Below are 13,080 nucleotides of genomic sequence, written 5' to 3' on the forward strand. Positions count from 1 at the left end.
ATATTTTAAATGTTTTCTAGAATAATACATCCTAAAAATAAAACAAACAAGTATAAGCTACAAATAACAACAACAACAACAACAACTTTATTATTGTACCCCGCCTCCATCTCCCCAAAGGGACTCGGGGTGGCTTACATGAGAAAACAATCATAAATTAAAATATAATCCATAAATTATAAATAAATTATAAATAAATTAAAATATAATCCATAAATTTAAACCACAAAATAACATAGTTATAAAACAGCATAACATGACAATTATTAAAACCAAGACATCAATCTATGTTACCTAATCTAAGGGCTTTATATTCACTGTCTGGTAGTTATATTCCCTAATTAGGGGAATCAATCAAAAGAGAGTCACAATGAGCAGGAAGCTGACAGTTCGGATATTGAGAGCCAGTAGAGCCTAATGACTTGAGTGTTGTACTCCTGAAACTAAAAGCCTATTTCCTGCTCGGTCAAGGAAATCCCTTGTGTAACCTTGGGCAAGTCATACTTTCTTGATAGTAAGGAAATATGTAGCTAGAAAATCCTGCAACAGTGTCATCATAAGTCAGAGTCCACTTGAGGGCACATAACAGCAACAGCCAAGGTAGTCTCCAAATGAAGCTGAAATGACAATCGTACAAACCCTTTGAAAACAGATATAGGGGCAGCATAAGTCTGGCAACCTCTTTTGCTGATTTAATGCATTGAGTACAACCATGTCCCTTAGTGATAGTTACAATTTGGAAGTAATACTTAATATGGCTCATTTAGGGAAAGTGACCAGACAGAAGAAATATTGGGCATCTCAGCACCATGGAAGAATTTCTAGTAAACGTCTCTTATGGAGACTCAAGGATCTCTAGAGGCTTGTTTCCAGGCAGAATATATTGAGAATTAGTCTCTTAGCAGATTTGAAATGAAACATCATTTCAGGTAGCAGGTTGGACTGGATAGCCCTTGTGGTCTCTTCCAACTCTATGATTCTATCATTGGCAGAAAGGGGTCTACTTTTTACTTAAACAGAAGCAATGCTTGAGGAGAGCCTGACCCGTTCCTCCATTGGACATCACTTTATGTATTTTTCCCCTGGCTCTACTCATTTCCAATACTAGAACTATGAAAGAAGAAAACCCTTGCTCTAATGGAATACTGAGAGTTTCAGATAGCAAAGGGTTCTTATCTGGTTGCCTTTATGCTACCTTTCAAGCTAGATTGATACAACAACCTCTCCACCTCAATGTCTTATTCAGCAAATGAAGTGGTCATGTGAATAGTGGTCAGCTGTAGATGATAGAGGCAGGTAAGGACTGACATATTAGATGGTGGGGAGTTTCTTTCAGGTCAAATTTTACAGCAAAGAGACCTGATTTCAAATTGAACAGTGTCTGGACTGATACGTGGATAAGAGCTCAACTTATGTTATGCTGTTTTACATTCAAAACTGTTTAGGAAAATGAGTGCTTTAGAGAACATTGTGTAGAAAAAGTCATATATTAGGGGGAGGTGTATACAAATATATGATTTGGATTTTTGTGCTCTTTTTAAAAATAAATAAATCATGAACTAATCTGGAAGAAACAGACTGAACAGGCTTATGACTAAACTCATCTGAATCAGACATGATCCAGGCATGGATTAATATGTCAGTCCTTACCTGCATCTATCATTTTTGGTTTCTGTTGTGGTTTGAGAGTTAAAAACACCCAACACCTAACACACATGAAAACCACCTCACAATCTCTCATTTCTTTTTCTTCTTCTCCCTCCTGCAAAGTGAGTCTGTTTACTAACCACAAGGGTTTGGACAAATTCCTTTGTCACTCAGCCAAAATGCTTCCCAAAACTCCTCCCATCCCACCTACTTCCCAAAATAATGGGGCTAAAAAAGAAGGCTTCTGGATCTTTGCAGATTCAGGGGGAGTGGCATTTCTAGGTGCAGATTTCACATGCACTCACGTAGCCACTTACCACACTGCTCAACTGGGCTGTTATCATTCTGGAACAGCGTCTGCCGGGGATTTTTGAAGATATCTCCCCACGGCACGCTTTGGATGAAACACAGATTAGGGTTGTGGTGGATAAGGACCATCCCGCTGCTGATCTCCTGCAGTGAACGCAGGCCAAGAGAAGTGATGTTGAGGTGCTGCAATGTTAGGGAATACGCTCCGCTGCCAAAAGGAAAAAGAAAAACCCTCCCTCAATTAGAAATGGCAAAGGAACAACACCAAAGCAATCACTGTACTTCTATCCACACTCAGCTAGATATTTACAAAACCACTAAGTGACTTTACAGCCCAACTTTCTATTTGATTGTATTTGAAAATACCTTCAACCACTTCACTAATGTTGATTAGAAAGAGGGACAGAAAGGTTTCAAATAAATGAATAGAATTATTTAGTCATTTTGCCCTCATCTGTCCATTTCAATATGGCAAACTGCCATAATAAAGTTCCACTGTACTTGTTTCTGGTCATTTTCATGTATTGAGCTGCAAATAAGAAGAAGAATAAGCATAGAATCTAACGTAACTCTTCCCTTGTATTCCAGACTAGGGAGTAACAATGGCTTGGAAAACTAACAAATTCATTGGAAATGGCAGCATTCATAAAAATATGAAAGCTTTTCTTGAGGCCACTGGATGGGTTTTTATCAAAGATGAATTCTTAGTCTAATTTCCAGAGTTGCCGCTTGGTCATGGTAAGAGACAAAATCAGGAAGGAGAACTTACTTGTAGAGGGCTCGACCCCGGATCATCTGAAGGTTCTGGAAGGGAGTCAAGTCTGAGAACGTCCCCGGCCATGATTCAATGTAGAGGTAGCCTGTGAAAACACAACATTAGACCTCTTCAATGGAACATAGGTTACAGTGTAATATGCTACCCCCATGAATATTGGAACAACCTTTTTGCATAGGATGGGGATACATTCGCAGTTACCCAGAAATAATTTCCTACATACCAGTGAGATCCTTTAGGTTCTCAAAGATTTTAAGCTGCTGAAGATCCAAAGGTGGAGTATTGGTGTCAGGATCCCTGAACAGAACAGAAAAGAAGAACATTGGAAAAACAAAAGGCACATCCATACAAAAGCCAAAAAGCCATATAGGCTTTAGCCTACAAAGCTCTAAACGGTTCCGGCCCAGCTTATCTGTCCGAACGTGTCTCCCGCTACGACCCGCCTCGAAGCTTAAGATCGTCAGATGAGGCCCTGCTCGCGGTCCCGTCAGCCTCACAGGTGTGGCTGGCGGGGACGAGAGACAGGGCCTTTTCAGTGGTGGCTCCCCGCCTATGGAACGCCCTCCCCATTGAAATCAGGCAGGCTCCCTCCCTCCTGTCTTTCCGAAAGAGGACAAAAATGTGGTTATGGGACCAGGCATTTGAGCATGAGTAGCAGCAAAAATGAGATAAGAATATATGACCTACTGACAGACCCCACATGAACATGGAAAGCGCCTTAAATGTATATTTAAATGTATAATTATGTATATTTTAATGGATATTCTTAATTTTATTGTAATTTTTAATCTTGATGGAGTTTTAAATTTGACGACAACTGTTTTTAATGTGTATGTTTATATTGTAAGCCGCCCTGAGTCCCCTGATGGGTGAGAAGGGCGGGGTAGAAGTGATGTAATAAATAATAAATAAATAAATACAAACCTAAAATGTCTCCACCATCCCTTTTTATTATATGAGATTCTGAAGTCCTGTCCTTTCTAGTAGGAGTTACTTTGATTCTACTCAACTAATACATGGGATTCATCAGCTTACCTCCATCTTTAACCGATCAATGCTTTTCCCATCCTCACCCACAGTTCATATCACTACCATTTACCATATAAACAGTTACTGACTAATCGTTCATCTCCCTCATGCTTCTTTTGCTCCAAATTCCAGATTGAACATCATTCCTTAATTTGTCCACTACTGTACTTTATTTTCTCCCCTTGTATTCTCAAATGTAAGATGGAGCTTGAGCCTTAAAGAAGGTCTTGTAACTGAAAAGTTATTCAGCAGCAAAATAAATTTACTAGAATGTGGTGCCACTTTTTGTTGCTCGCTGTTCCCTGTTTTGCAAAATAACTCATCACAAAGCAATACTTTAAAGAGTAGCAGAACGACCTCCACAACTCTCACAGAGGTTCCCTTTTAAAACCAGGGCCATGTCATGCGGCCTAGCGACAGAAATGCAGCCTGCAACCCGATACGCTCTTCCACCCATCAAAGGCATATGCTTAGTCGCTCACCCTGCGAAGGTCTCCGGCAGAAAGGCTAAGCTGCCAAAAATCTTGGTGCAGCCGGCAAAGTGATGGATATTGGAGGCATTGACAGCACGAACCCCTTTTAAGGAGCCCATCCCCAAGCCATAGCAACCTTTAAAAAAACATACAAGTGTTGGAAAGGAAAACTGTGAGGCAGATCTGTGTACATCTGTAAAGATGTGTAGACGACGTGAGTCATTAACCTTGCAGCTTTGGACCAAAGCACCAGAAGGCAAAATTTAAGTAATTCTTTCTTGGGTATTGAACAAAAATCCTTGATCTTGATAAGCAGGGTAGCCAGATTGCTGAATATTTTAGATTTCTGAAATTGCTGCTATATCAGTGTGGACTTGGATTTGAAAATCAAGATTCGAATTCTCATTGAATCATGAAACCGACTAGGTCATCATAGGTTATCACTTGTGGCTGAGTATGATTGTCTTCTAGGGGCAGAATCTTGGTTGGTATATAAGTGACTGTAGAGACCTATTTTGGATCCGCATGGTCTTTCACTGCGAGGACAAATATTTCCAGAGGGAAGGCAGTCCTATCAAATTGACCATAGGGCACTCACTGTCTCTTAGCCTAACCTACTTCATTGAGCTGTTGTGAGAGTAAAGTTACAAGGAGGAAAGTCAAGCATTTCACCCTGAGCTCCTTGGAAGAAAAGTGGGATACTAATAGTATTGGTATAATGATTTGAGCATTGGATTACAACTTTGGAGACCAAAGATTCAAATCCCCATTTGGCCATGCAAACCCACTGAGTGACTTTGAGTAAGCCACATTCTTTAAGTCTTAGATGAAAGCAAAGGTAACCTCCCACAATGTTGCCAAGAAAAAATCCCTTTAAGGTTGCTATAAGATGAAAATGATTGAAGACACACAACAAAAATAAAAATATTTATAGGTAAGAAATTTTAAATAATGCAAGAATGGTAAAAATAATAATGTAGGAGAAGACAGACCGAAAAAAATTGCCTGGGATCTCACTCTGAGAGATAGGAAGGATAAAATTTCAACAAGCAAAACAAAATAAATTAACCTCCAAAAGAAAATGCGAGTTGTTTTCAAATATTTGTTGCAGCACATTTTCTTCACATACTCTGCAAGCACATATGATCTAGGACTTCACAAGAACATACACAATGTGATTAAAAGGCAGCTGCATCATGAGCAATACAGTATCCTCCTGGAAACAGCTTTTCAACCCATGATCAAGCCAATCCTGGCTCTTACCTTCTGGGCAGGGCTTGGTGCACTTTTCACACTTCTGCATGTTGTCCACACGCACCTCCTGGCTATTCTGAGGACATACCAAAGTACAAGAACCCACCTCTGCAGCCAGGTAATTATCTGTAATTAGAGCGGGGGGGGGGGGGGGACACACAAGTTAAATTCTACATTCTCCACTGCAATGGCTTCCAATTTGTTTCTAAGTTTAAAAAACAGTCTCAGTTAAGGATAGTATATCTCCTCTGAATTAATTAATTAATTAATTAACGAGGAGATAATCGTTTGGACGAGGAAATATAAACTGAAGCAGAACCCAGGCAAGATGGAGGTGTTTACTGTCCAGAGTCCTGGATCTGGAGGTGTGTCATCCACTCCTGGATGGGGTTTTACTCCACCTGTAAGTCTTTCAAATATCCTGGACCCAAATCACATAGAGTTTTGTAGGTCAACACCAACACCCAGATTAATGAGCCTGTCAGAAATTTCAGCTATTTAGAGGAAGCCCTACTGCATTTCTCAACATCTTGTGGAATAAGGTTGGGCTTTCTCTATAGCATCACCTCAACTGTGAAAGTCAGGCCGGCCCATCTCTTCCAAGTTTCCAGCAAACAGCCTAATCGGTGCTGTTTTGCATGGCATTCAGTGTTTGAAATTTATTTTAACTGTTTTGAAACTGGATTCTAGGATTAATTTTAGAATACTTTTAGAAGTTTTAGAAGTGTGTTTTAGAAATGTTTTTATATCAATAATGGAGCTTCTTGTGCTGGCAGGACTGCTGACCGACAGGTTGACGATTTGAATCTGGGGAGTAGGTGAGCTCCCTCTGTCAGCTCCATGTGGTGACATGAGAGAAGCCTCCCACAAGGATGGTAAAACATCAAACATCTGGGTGCCCCTGGGCAACGTCCTTGCAGACAGCCAATTCTCTCACTCCAGAAGCAACTTGCAGTTTCTCAAGTCACACCTGACATGGAAAAAAATCTCAATAATGTTTTAACTGGTTATTTATGTGACATAATTAATTTATAGTTCATTATGTCTTCCTAGCTCGTATATAGCATGTATTTTCATTCACACAATCATTGCATGCAGTAAACTACATGAGGAATGTTTATTTATCTTGCTCCTCACTATTTGTTATAGCACTTTAAGTGGAATTGTCCCCATGTTCTGCCCTTATTAGCTTGGATTTTATCTTTGGACCCTATAGAACACTACACTAGTCTCCCTCTGCTGTGCAGAACAATTTTATGCTTAGGTTTTAAGTAACTGTGATGTTGTTTTATCTTGTGTTGCATTGTTTTAAATCTTATTGTTTAATTATATTGTGTGTATTGTAATGCTTTACTGTTGTTCATGTTTTTTCTTGTGTAAGCCACCCCGAGTCCCTTCGGGGAGATGGTGGCAGGGTATAAAAATAAAGTTATTTATTTATTTATTTATTTATTTATTTATTTCCCAACCTGAATAGAGCCACTATTTGGTGAAATGGGAATTCATCCCAGATAGCACTGATCAGGTTTGTGTATCTGAGCCACCTCAAAACATTCAAAAGAGTAAAAGAAAATCACATGAAACAATCCCTTCAAGATGACAGAACCTTACAAGGGCATTCGGTGACACAAGTTGCTCCAAAGGTATAGCGCCCATGTTTATTGGGTATGGATTCATAGGTGTCTGGATTGTAGATGATGAGCGGTGGGCAATGGAGTTCACAGACCCCACTGTGATTGAAGTTCAAACAGGCCTGGGAAAAGAGAAAGGGGAAAAGGTTACAACACACTTCATTCTTAGAAGAATCATAAACAACATTCAAGGGACCACATTCTGATGGCTAATTTGCAAGGAGTAAAAGTGATAAAAGTTGTGACTCCACACAGATGATGAACAAGTTACATATGCTGATCAACCTTTGCAGGTATGAATTGATATTTTAATGGCACACCTTGTAAAATGTATTACACAAGTTTCCATCTTATGAGTGGGAAGTAGTTCCATGGCAGCACTCCAGAACTACGTTCTTTTGAAGAGAGCACTGGAGAGTTAAGCTGCCTCTCCAACCTTTGCTGTACAGACAATAGTCTACACTGTAGAATTAATGCGGGTTGGCACCACTTTAACTGCCATGGCTCAGTGCCATGGAATCATGGGAATTGTAGTTTTACCACATCTTCAGCTGCCACCAAACAACAAATCCCAGGATTCCATAACAGATCCATGGCAGTAGTGTCAAACTGTATCGATCCTACAGGGCATATGCATGTCATGGGAGGTCATGTAAATACAGTATGTACAGTGATACCTTGGGGCAATGGTGGCACAATGGGTTAAACCCTTGTGCTGGCTGAACTGCTGACCTGAAGGTTGGGTTGCTGACCTGAAAATTACCAGTTTGAATCTGCGAGATGGGGTGAGCTCCCATCTGTCAGCTCTAGCTTGCTGAGACATGAGAGAAGTCTCCCAGCGACAACGTCTCTGTAGAGGACCAATTCCCTCACACCAAAAGTGACTTGCAGTACAATCTCAAGTCATTTCTGACATTATTTTAAAAAGTGATACCTTGACTTAAAGAGTTTAATTTGTTCCATGGCCAAGCTCTTATATCAAAATACTTATTGCAAATTGAAATTTCCAATTGAAATGCATTGAAATATTATTGCTCCATTCGCCCCCCCTTTTTTGTTATATGCTTTTAAATAAGAAAATGTATTTTATAAATAATGAATAATGTATAAATGCACATTTGCATAGAACAATAAAAAAGATCAACTTTAAAATGGTAGAAGCACAATGTTGTGGCAAGGAAGCACATTTGAGGCAACAAAATGTGTGTTGGCCAGTGTAACAGCAAGGCAAAACCTGCACATTCACATGGATCCATAAAAAAGGAAGATCAACTTTAAAATGATAGATGCACAAAGTTGTGGCAAGGAAGCACAAAGCACAAAGCAAAGGGGCAGAAGCATCATTTTCTTCATACTGTACTCATTCCAGCCTTCCTCCCTCTCTTGCTCTCTCTCCCTCCCTCTCTTCATGAAGCCAAACATAGCAGGAATAAAAACCACACAAAATCAACTAACCCAAAGTATCTCAAAGTGGACAAGAGAAAAGCGGACAGCAATCTCCCAAAGCAGATAAGAGCTTGAGACATGGAGGCTGCCCTAAGGCCCTGCACTCTGGCCCTAGCACTCCCTCTGGAGCTAGCTCTTAACTCAAAATACTGCTACTACGTCAAAGCAAAACCCGGGCAGAGCAATGGCTCTTAACTTAAAATGCTCTTAAGTTGGGATGCTCTTAAGTCGAGGTCCCACTGTATATGAAAGGTCGATGTGGTGTGGCATAGTAGTCTGGGTGTTCAACTAGTATTTCAGGAGACCAAGGTTCAAATATTTGCTCACTGATGGAAACCCAAATCACACACTCTCAGCATCAGAGGAAGGCAAGCCTCTTCTGAATAAATCTTACTTTAAAAAACTATGTTGGAGACTCACAGCAATACAAAGGGAACACTAGGTCCTTCAGATGTTGTGTACTGCAGCTCTCACAATCGCTCACCATTGACCACACTGACTGGGCTACAAAAGGTATAGGCCAAAGTAACTGAAGAGGTTCCCAACCTCTGTTTTAGTACAAGGTGGAGATGCTGTCAACAGATCTCCAGAAAGAAACCCCTCCCATCCTTTTAAGCTTTCATAGCAATACCAGTTAGAATTCCCAAGTTTGTACTCTTTTCTTTTTCTCCTTTCACTCCTTCTCTCATACCCACTCCTAGCCAAGGACTCAATCATCTCAGACGTGCTCCTGCAGGTGAACTGCCCATTCAAGAAAGACATTTAACCATTAGCAACTTTGATGAAAGGTTAATGGATCACTCTGGGCTATTAGTCAGGCAATCGGCTGAACAAAGAGATATCCTTGGCAGCTGGTAACACCATTTTTTTTTCCTACCGAGTAGGAATTTGAAAAGCCAGCCAGTTCTGAAGTTTCAACAAAGACCTCATCAAACATGAAGAGGAAAACTGGAAAGAAGTGATCTAGCAGCACTTTCAAGACCGACTTGTTTTATCATGAGTTTTCATAGATTTCAATCCACTTCATCAGATACGCTGACCGAGTAATTCAAAGCCACAGTTATATTTGAGTCACATAGCTGTGTGAGTTCAGTCCGGGATTGATCCAGAATACAACCAAAGTTAGCAATCCCTCATTTTGTGCTGTTATGGCATCATCTCTCTTTATCTCGGCTCTGCTCCACCATGGGTAGCAGGATCAACAGGAACTGGCAACCCATCAATGTAGCCTTTGGAGAGGACACATCTAACCCAAAGGGCAACCACTCACCAGGCAGTCCGAATGCTTAGGTCCTGTGCAGCCCGCCGCACACCGCTCATGGCAACAATCTGTCGGTCGCCTGCCCTTGCACCTGGCACAGCTGCTGGCACAGATTGTGCTTGTCACTAGCAGGGGGCAAAAGAGAATTTTTAAAGGGGCTCTTTCCCAGCCATAATATCAAGGATCTGAATTGGCGACCTTCGATTCTCCAATTGTCAGATCTCATGTGCACCAGTACATTTCAGTACATCTTTTCCCCAGATCTCAAGCAACCCATACTTACATGTCTGACAGCTTCCTTTGGCTTCTCCCCAGCAGTGGCCATTGGGGCAGATTTGGTTGCAGTCAAGGCCTGGGATGGGGGGAAAACAGAGACCTTCTTAAAGCAAGGGATTCCTACTTAAGAGGTAAAGGTAAAGGTTCTCTCTGTGTGTTGAGTACACAGGGTATCATTCTTAATCAATAGTCCATAGTCTTTAGGCGTAGTTGTACTTACTGAAGTCCATAAGTCATACTTCCCTACTGAAGTCCTAACAGCAACATACATCCCCCTTCACTGAGGTCTGATGCAAACATGCATCTACCTCCACTGAGGTGTAAAGCAAACACTGAATACAAAATGGAGTCCTAAGTCTGAACATGCTTAGTACAGTCACATGACTATAACCCCTACCACACCAAAGAGGTACAGTCAAACTGGCAAATCAACATACACATAAAATAAAGGTAAAGGTTTTCCCCTGACTTTAAGTCTAGCCATGTCCGACTTCGGGGGGTGGTGCTGATCTCTATTTCTCAGCCAAAGAGCTGGCGTTGTCCGTAGACACCTCCAAGGTCATGTGGCCGGCATGACTGCATAGAGCGCCATTACCTTCCCACCAGAGTGGTATCTATTGATCTACTCACATTTGCATGTTTTCAAACTGCTCGGTTGGCAGAAGCTGGGGCTAACAGCGGGAGCTCACCCCGCTCCACGGATTCGAACCACCAGCCTTTCAGTCGGCAAGTTCAGCAGCTCAGCGGTTTAACCCACTGTGGTACCGAAGCTTAAGAGGGGGATACATGGAAAACTTGGAAAGGATATAGAGATTGCGGAAGTTGCTCTTTAAAAACTATAGTTCCCAGAATATCCCTCTGGGAGCTCAAGGACAAAAAAAATCTAAACTTGGGTCTGGCTAGGTAAACTGCAGGTGTGAGCAATGAACACTATAAATGCATCCTGAGAATCCATAATCATCGTTTGGAAAACCTATTTTCATTTATTTATTTATTTACAACATTTCTACCCCACCCTTCTCACCCTAGGGGACTCAGGGCGGCTTACAACAACTGGCAAAATTCAATGCCAAACAAATCAATAAAAACAGCAACACATCTAAAATCATTAACAATAATCCATAAAATACAATTTTTTTCGTGTCAGGAGCAACTTGAGTCGCTTCTAGGGTGAGAGAATTGGCCGTCTGCAATTTTTGGACTACAACTCCCCAAATCTCCCAGATAATATAGCAGTCATGGGCAAACTTTATTCAGGTGTTTTGGACTTCAACTCTCACCATTCCTAACAGCCTGTTAGGAATGGTGAGAGCTGAAATCCAAAACACCGGGAGGGCCGAATTTTGCCCATGCCTGCAATATAGTCTTTTAAAAAGTCTTTATATACAAAATGATGTAACTTCCTGACCATATTTGCTTGCTGGCTTTTTCTTTCCTTCTTTGGTAAAAGATTTCTGTGACATACTTAAAAGTGTGGGGTCTGATTCTGCTGAAGTCTCAGATATCAGTAGTCATCAACCTGTGGGTCCCCAGGTGTTTGGCCTACAACTCCCAGAAATCCTAGCCAATTTACCAGCTGTTAGGATTTCTGGGAGTTGAAGGCCAAACATCTGGGGACCCACTGGCTGAGAACCACTGAGGTAGATGAATAAGACAATCACTAGCCCTATGCGCCTCCTTGGTCTTACCCATGCCTAGAATCATAGAATCATAGAATCATAGAATAGTAGAGTTGGAAGAGACCTCATGGGCCATCCAGTCCAACCCCCTGCTAAGAAGCAGGAAATTGCATTCAAAGCACCCCCGACAGATGGACATCCAGCCTCTGCTTAAAAGCCTCCAAAGAAGGAGCCTCCACCACGGCCCAGGGGAGAGAGTTCCACTGTCGAACAGCTCTCACAGTGAGGAAGTTCTTCCTGATGTTCAGGTGGAATCTCCTTTCCTGTAGCTTGAAGCCATTGTTCCGTGTCCTAGTCTGCAGGGCAGCAGAAAACAAGATTTCTCCCTCCTCCCTATGACATATTTGTACATGGCTATCATGTCTCCTCTCAGCCTTCTCTTCTGCAGGCTAAACATGCCCAGCTCTTTAAGCCGCTCCTCATAGGGCTTGTTCTCCAGACCCTTAATCATTTTAGTCACCCTCCTCTGGACGCTTTCCAGCTTGTCAACATCTCCCTTCAACTGCGGTGCCCAAAATTGGACACAGTATTCTAGGTGTGGTCTGACCAAGGCAGAATAGAGGGGGAGCATGACTTCCCTGGAACTAGACGCTATTCCCCTATTGATGCAAGCCAGAATCCCGTTGGCTTTTTTAGCTGCCGCATCACATTGTTGGCTCATGTTTAACTTGCCTGGCCAACCCAGAGCAAGTCTGGCAAATCAGAAAACGTGGCAAAATAAATTATGCAAACATCGAGGAAAATTATGCAATTATTACACATTCTGTAGGAGGGGCAATCCTGATTTCCCTGGTACAGAAAGTGTGCTGTTTGGCACAGCCCACACAGAGCCCTTATGGCAGAATGATGTCATCTAAGGCTATAAACAGGGAATTTCCAAAATGATGGAAGCAGAGATGCTGCTGATTTAGATAGAATGAATGAGGCAGCAGGGGTCATCCTGAAACTGTGGGAGAAAATGAATTGATATGAACAGTGAACAGCATGTTCATCCAATCAAAGGGAGCACACAGATCACAGAGACCGGAAACAAAGGGACAAAAAAACTTTAATCCCACGAGGAGCTAAAAGAGAGCACTCTAAAGACATCAGCTTTTGATCTGTTGATTTAGGTTTCTAGCCCTTATGACTCTGAAAATGGACTTGTTCTCTCAAATACCTGTGCCCCTAACCTCTGCAAATGTGGAGGGCTGATGGTATATGGCAATATGTACCACCTGCATGATATAATTCTATATATATGTATGTCCAGTTCACCTTATCTGGCAGCAGATTTTTATCTTTACCACTGAGGACATAA

General features: G+C 41.6%; 1 protein-coding gene across 1 annotated transcript in view; it reads right to left on the reverse strand.

Moving 5' to 3' along the window:
- Positions 1-13,080, reverse strand: part of erbb2 (erb-b2 receptor tyrosine kinase 2) — a 70,205-nt gene that overhangs the window by 22,371 nt on the left and 34,754 nt on the right. Inside the window, exons 5-12 of the mRNA XM_062984058.1 lie at positions 10,109-10,177; positions 9,835-9,950; positions 7,099-7,240; positions 5,497-5,613; positions 4,243-4,369; positions 2,955-3,028; positions 2,726-2,816; positions 1,965-2,164 (exon numbers count right to left, since the gene is read on the reverse strand). Of these exons, the coding sequence (XP_062840128.1) occupies positions 1,965-2,164; positions 2,726-2,816; positions 2,955-3,028; positions 4,243-4,369; positions 5,497-5,613; positions 7,099-7,240; positions 9,835-9,950; positions 10,109-10,177 (936 nt within the window). The remainder of the gene's footprint in view (positions 1-1,964; positions 2,165-2,725; positions 2,817-2,954; positions 3,029-4,242; positions 4,370-5,496; positions 5,614-7,098; positions 7,241-9,834; positions 9,951-10,108; positions 10,178-13,080) is intronic.

This window comes from Anolis carolinensis, chromosome 6 (genome assembly GCF_035594765.1).
Source record: "Anolis carolinensis isolate JA03-04 chromosome 6, rAnoCar3.1.pri, whole genome shotgun sequence".
Taxonomy (NCBI): Eukaryota; Metazoa; Chordata; class Lepidosauria; order Squamata; family Dactyloidae; genus Anolis; species Anolis carolinensis.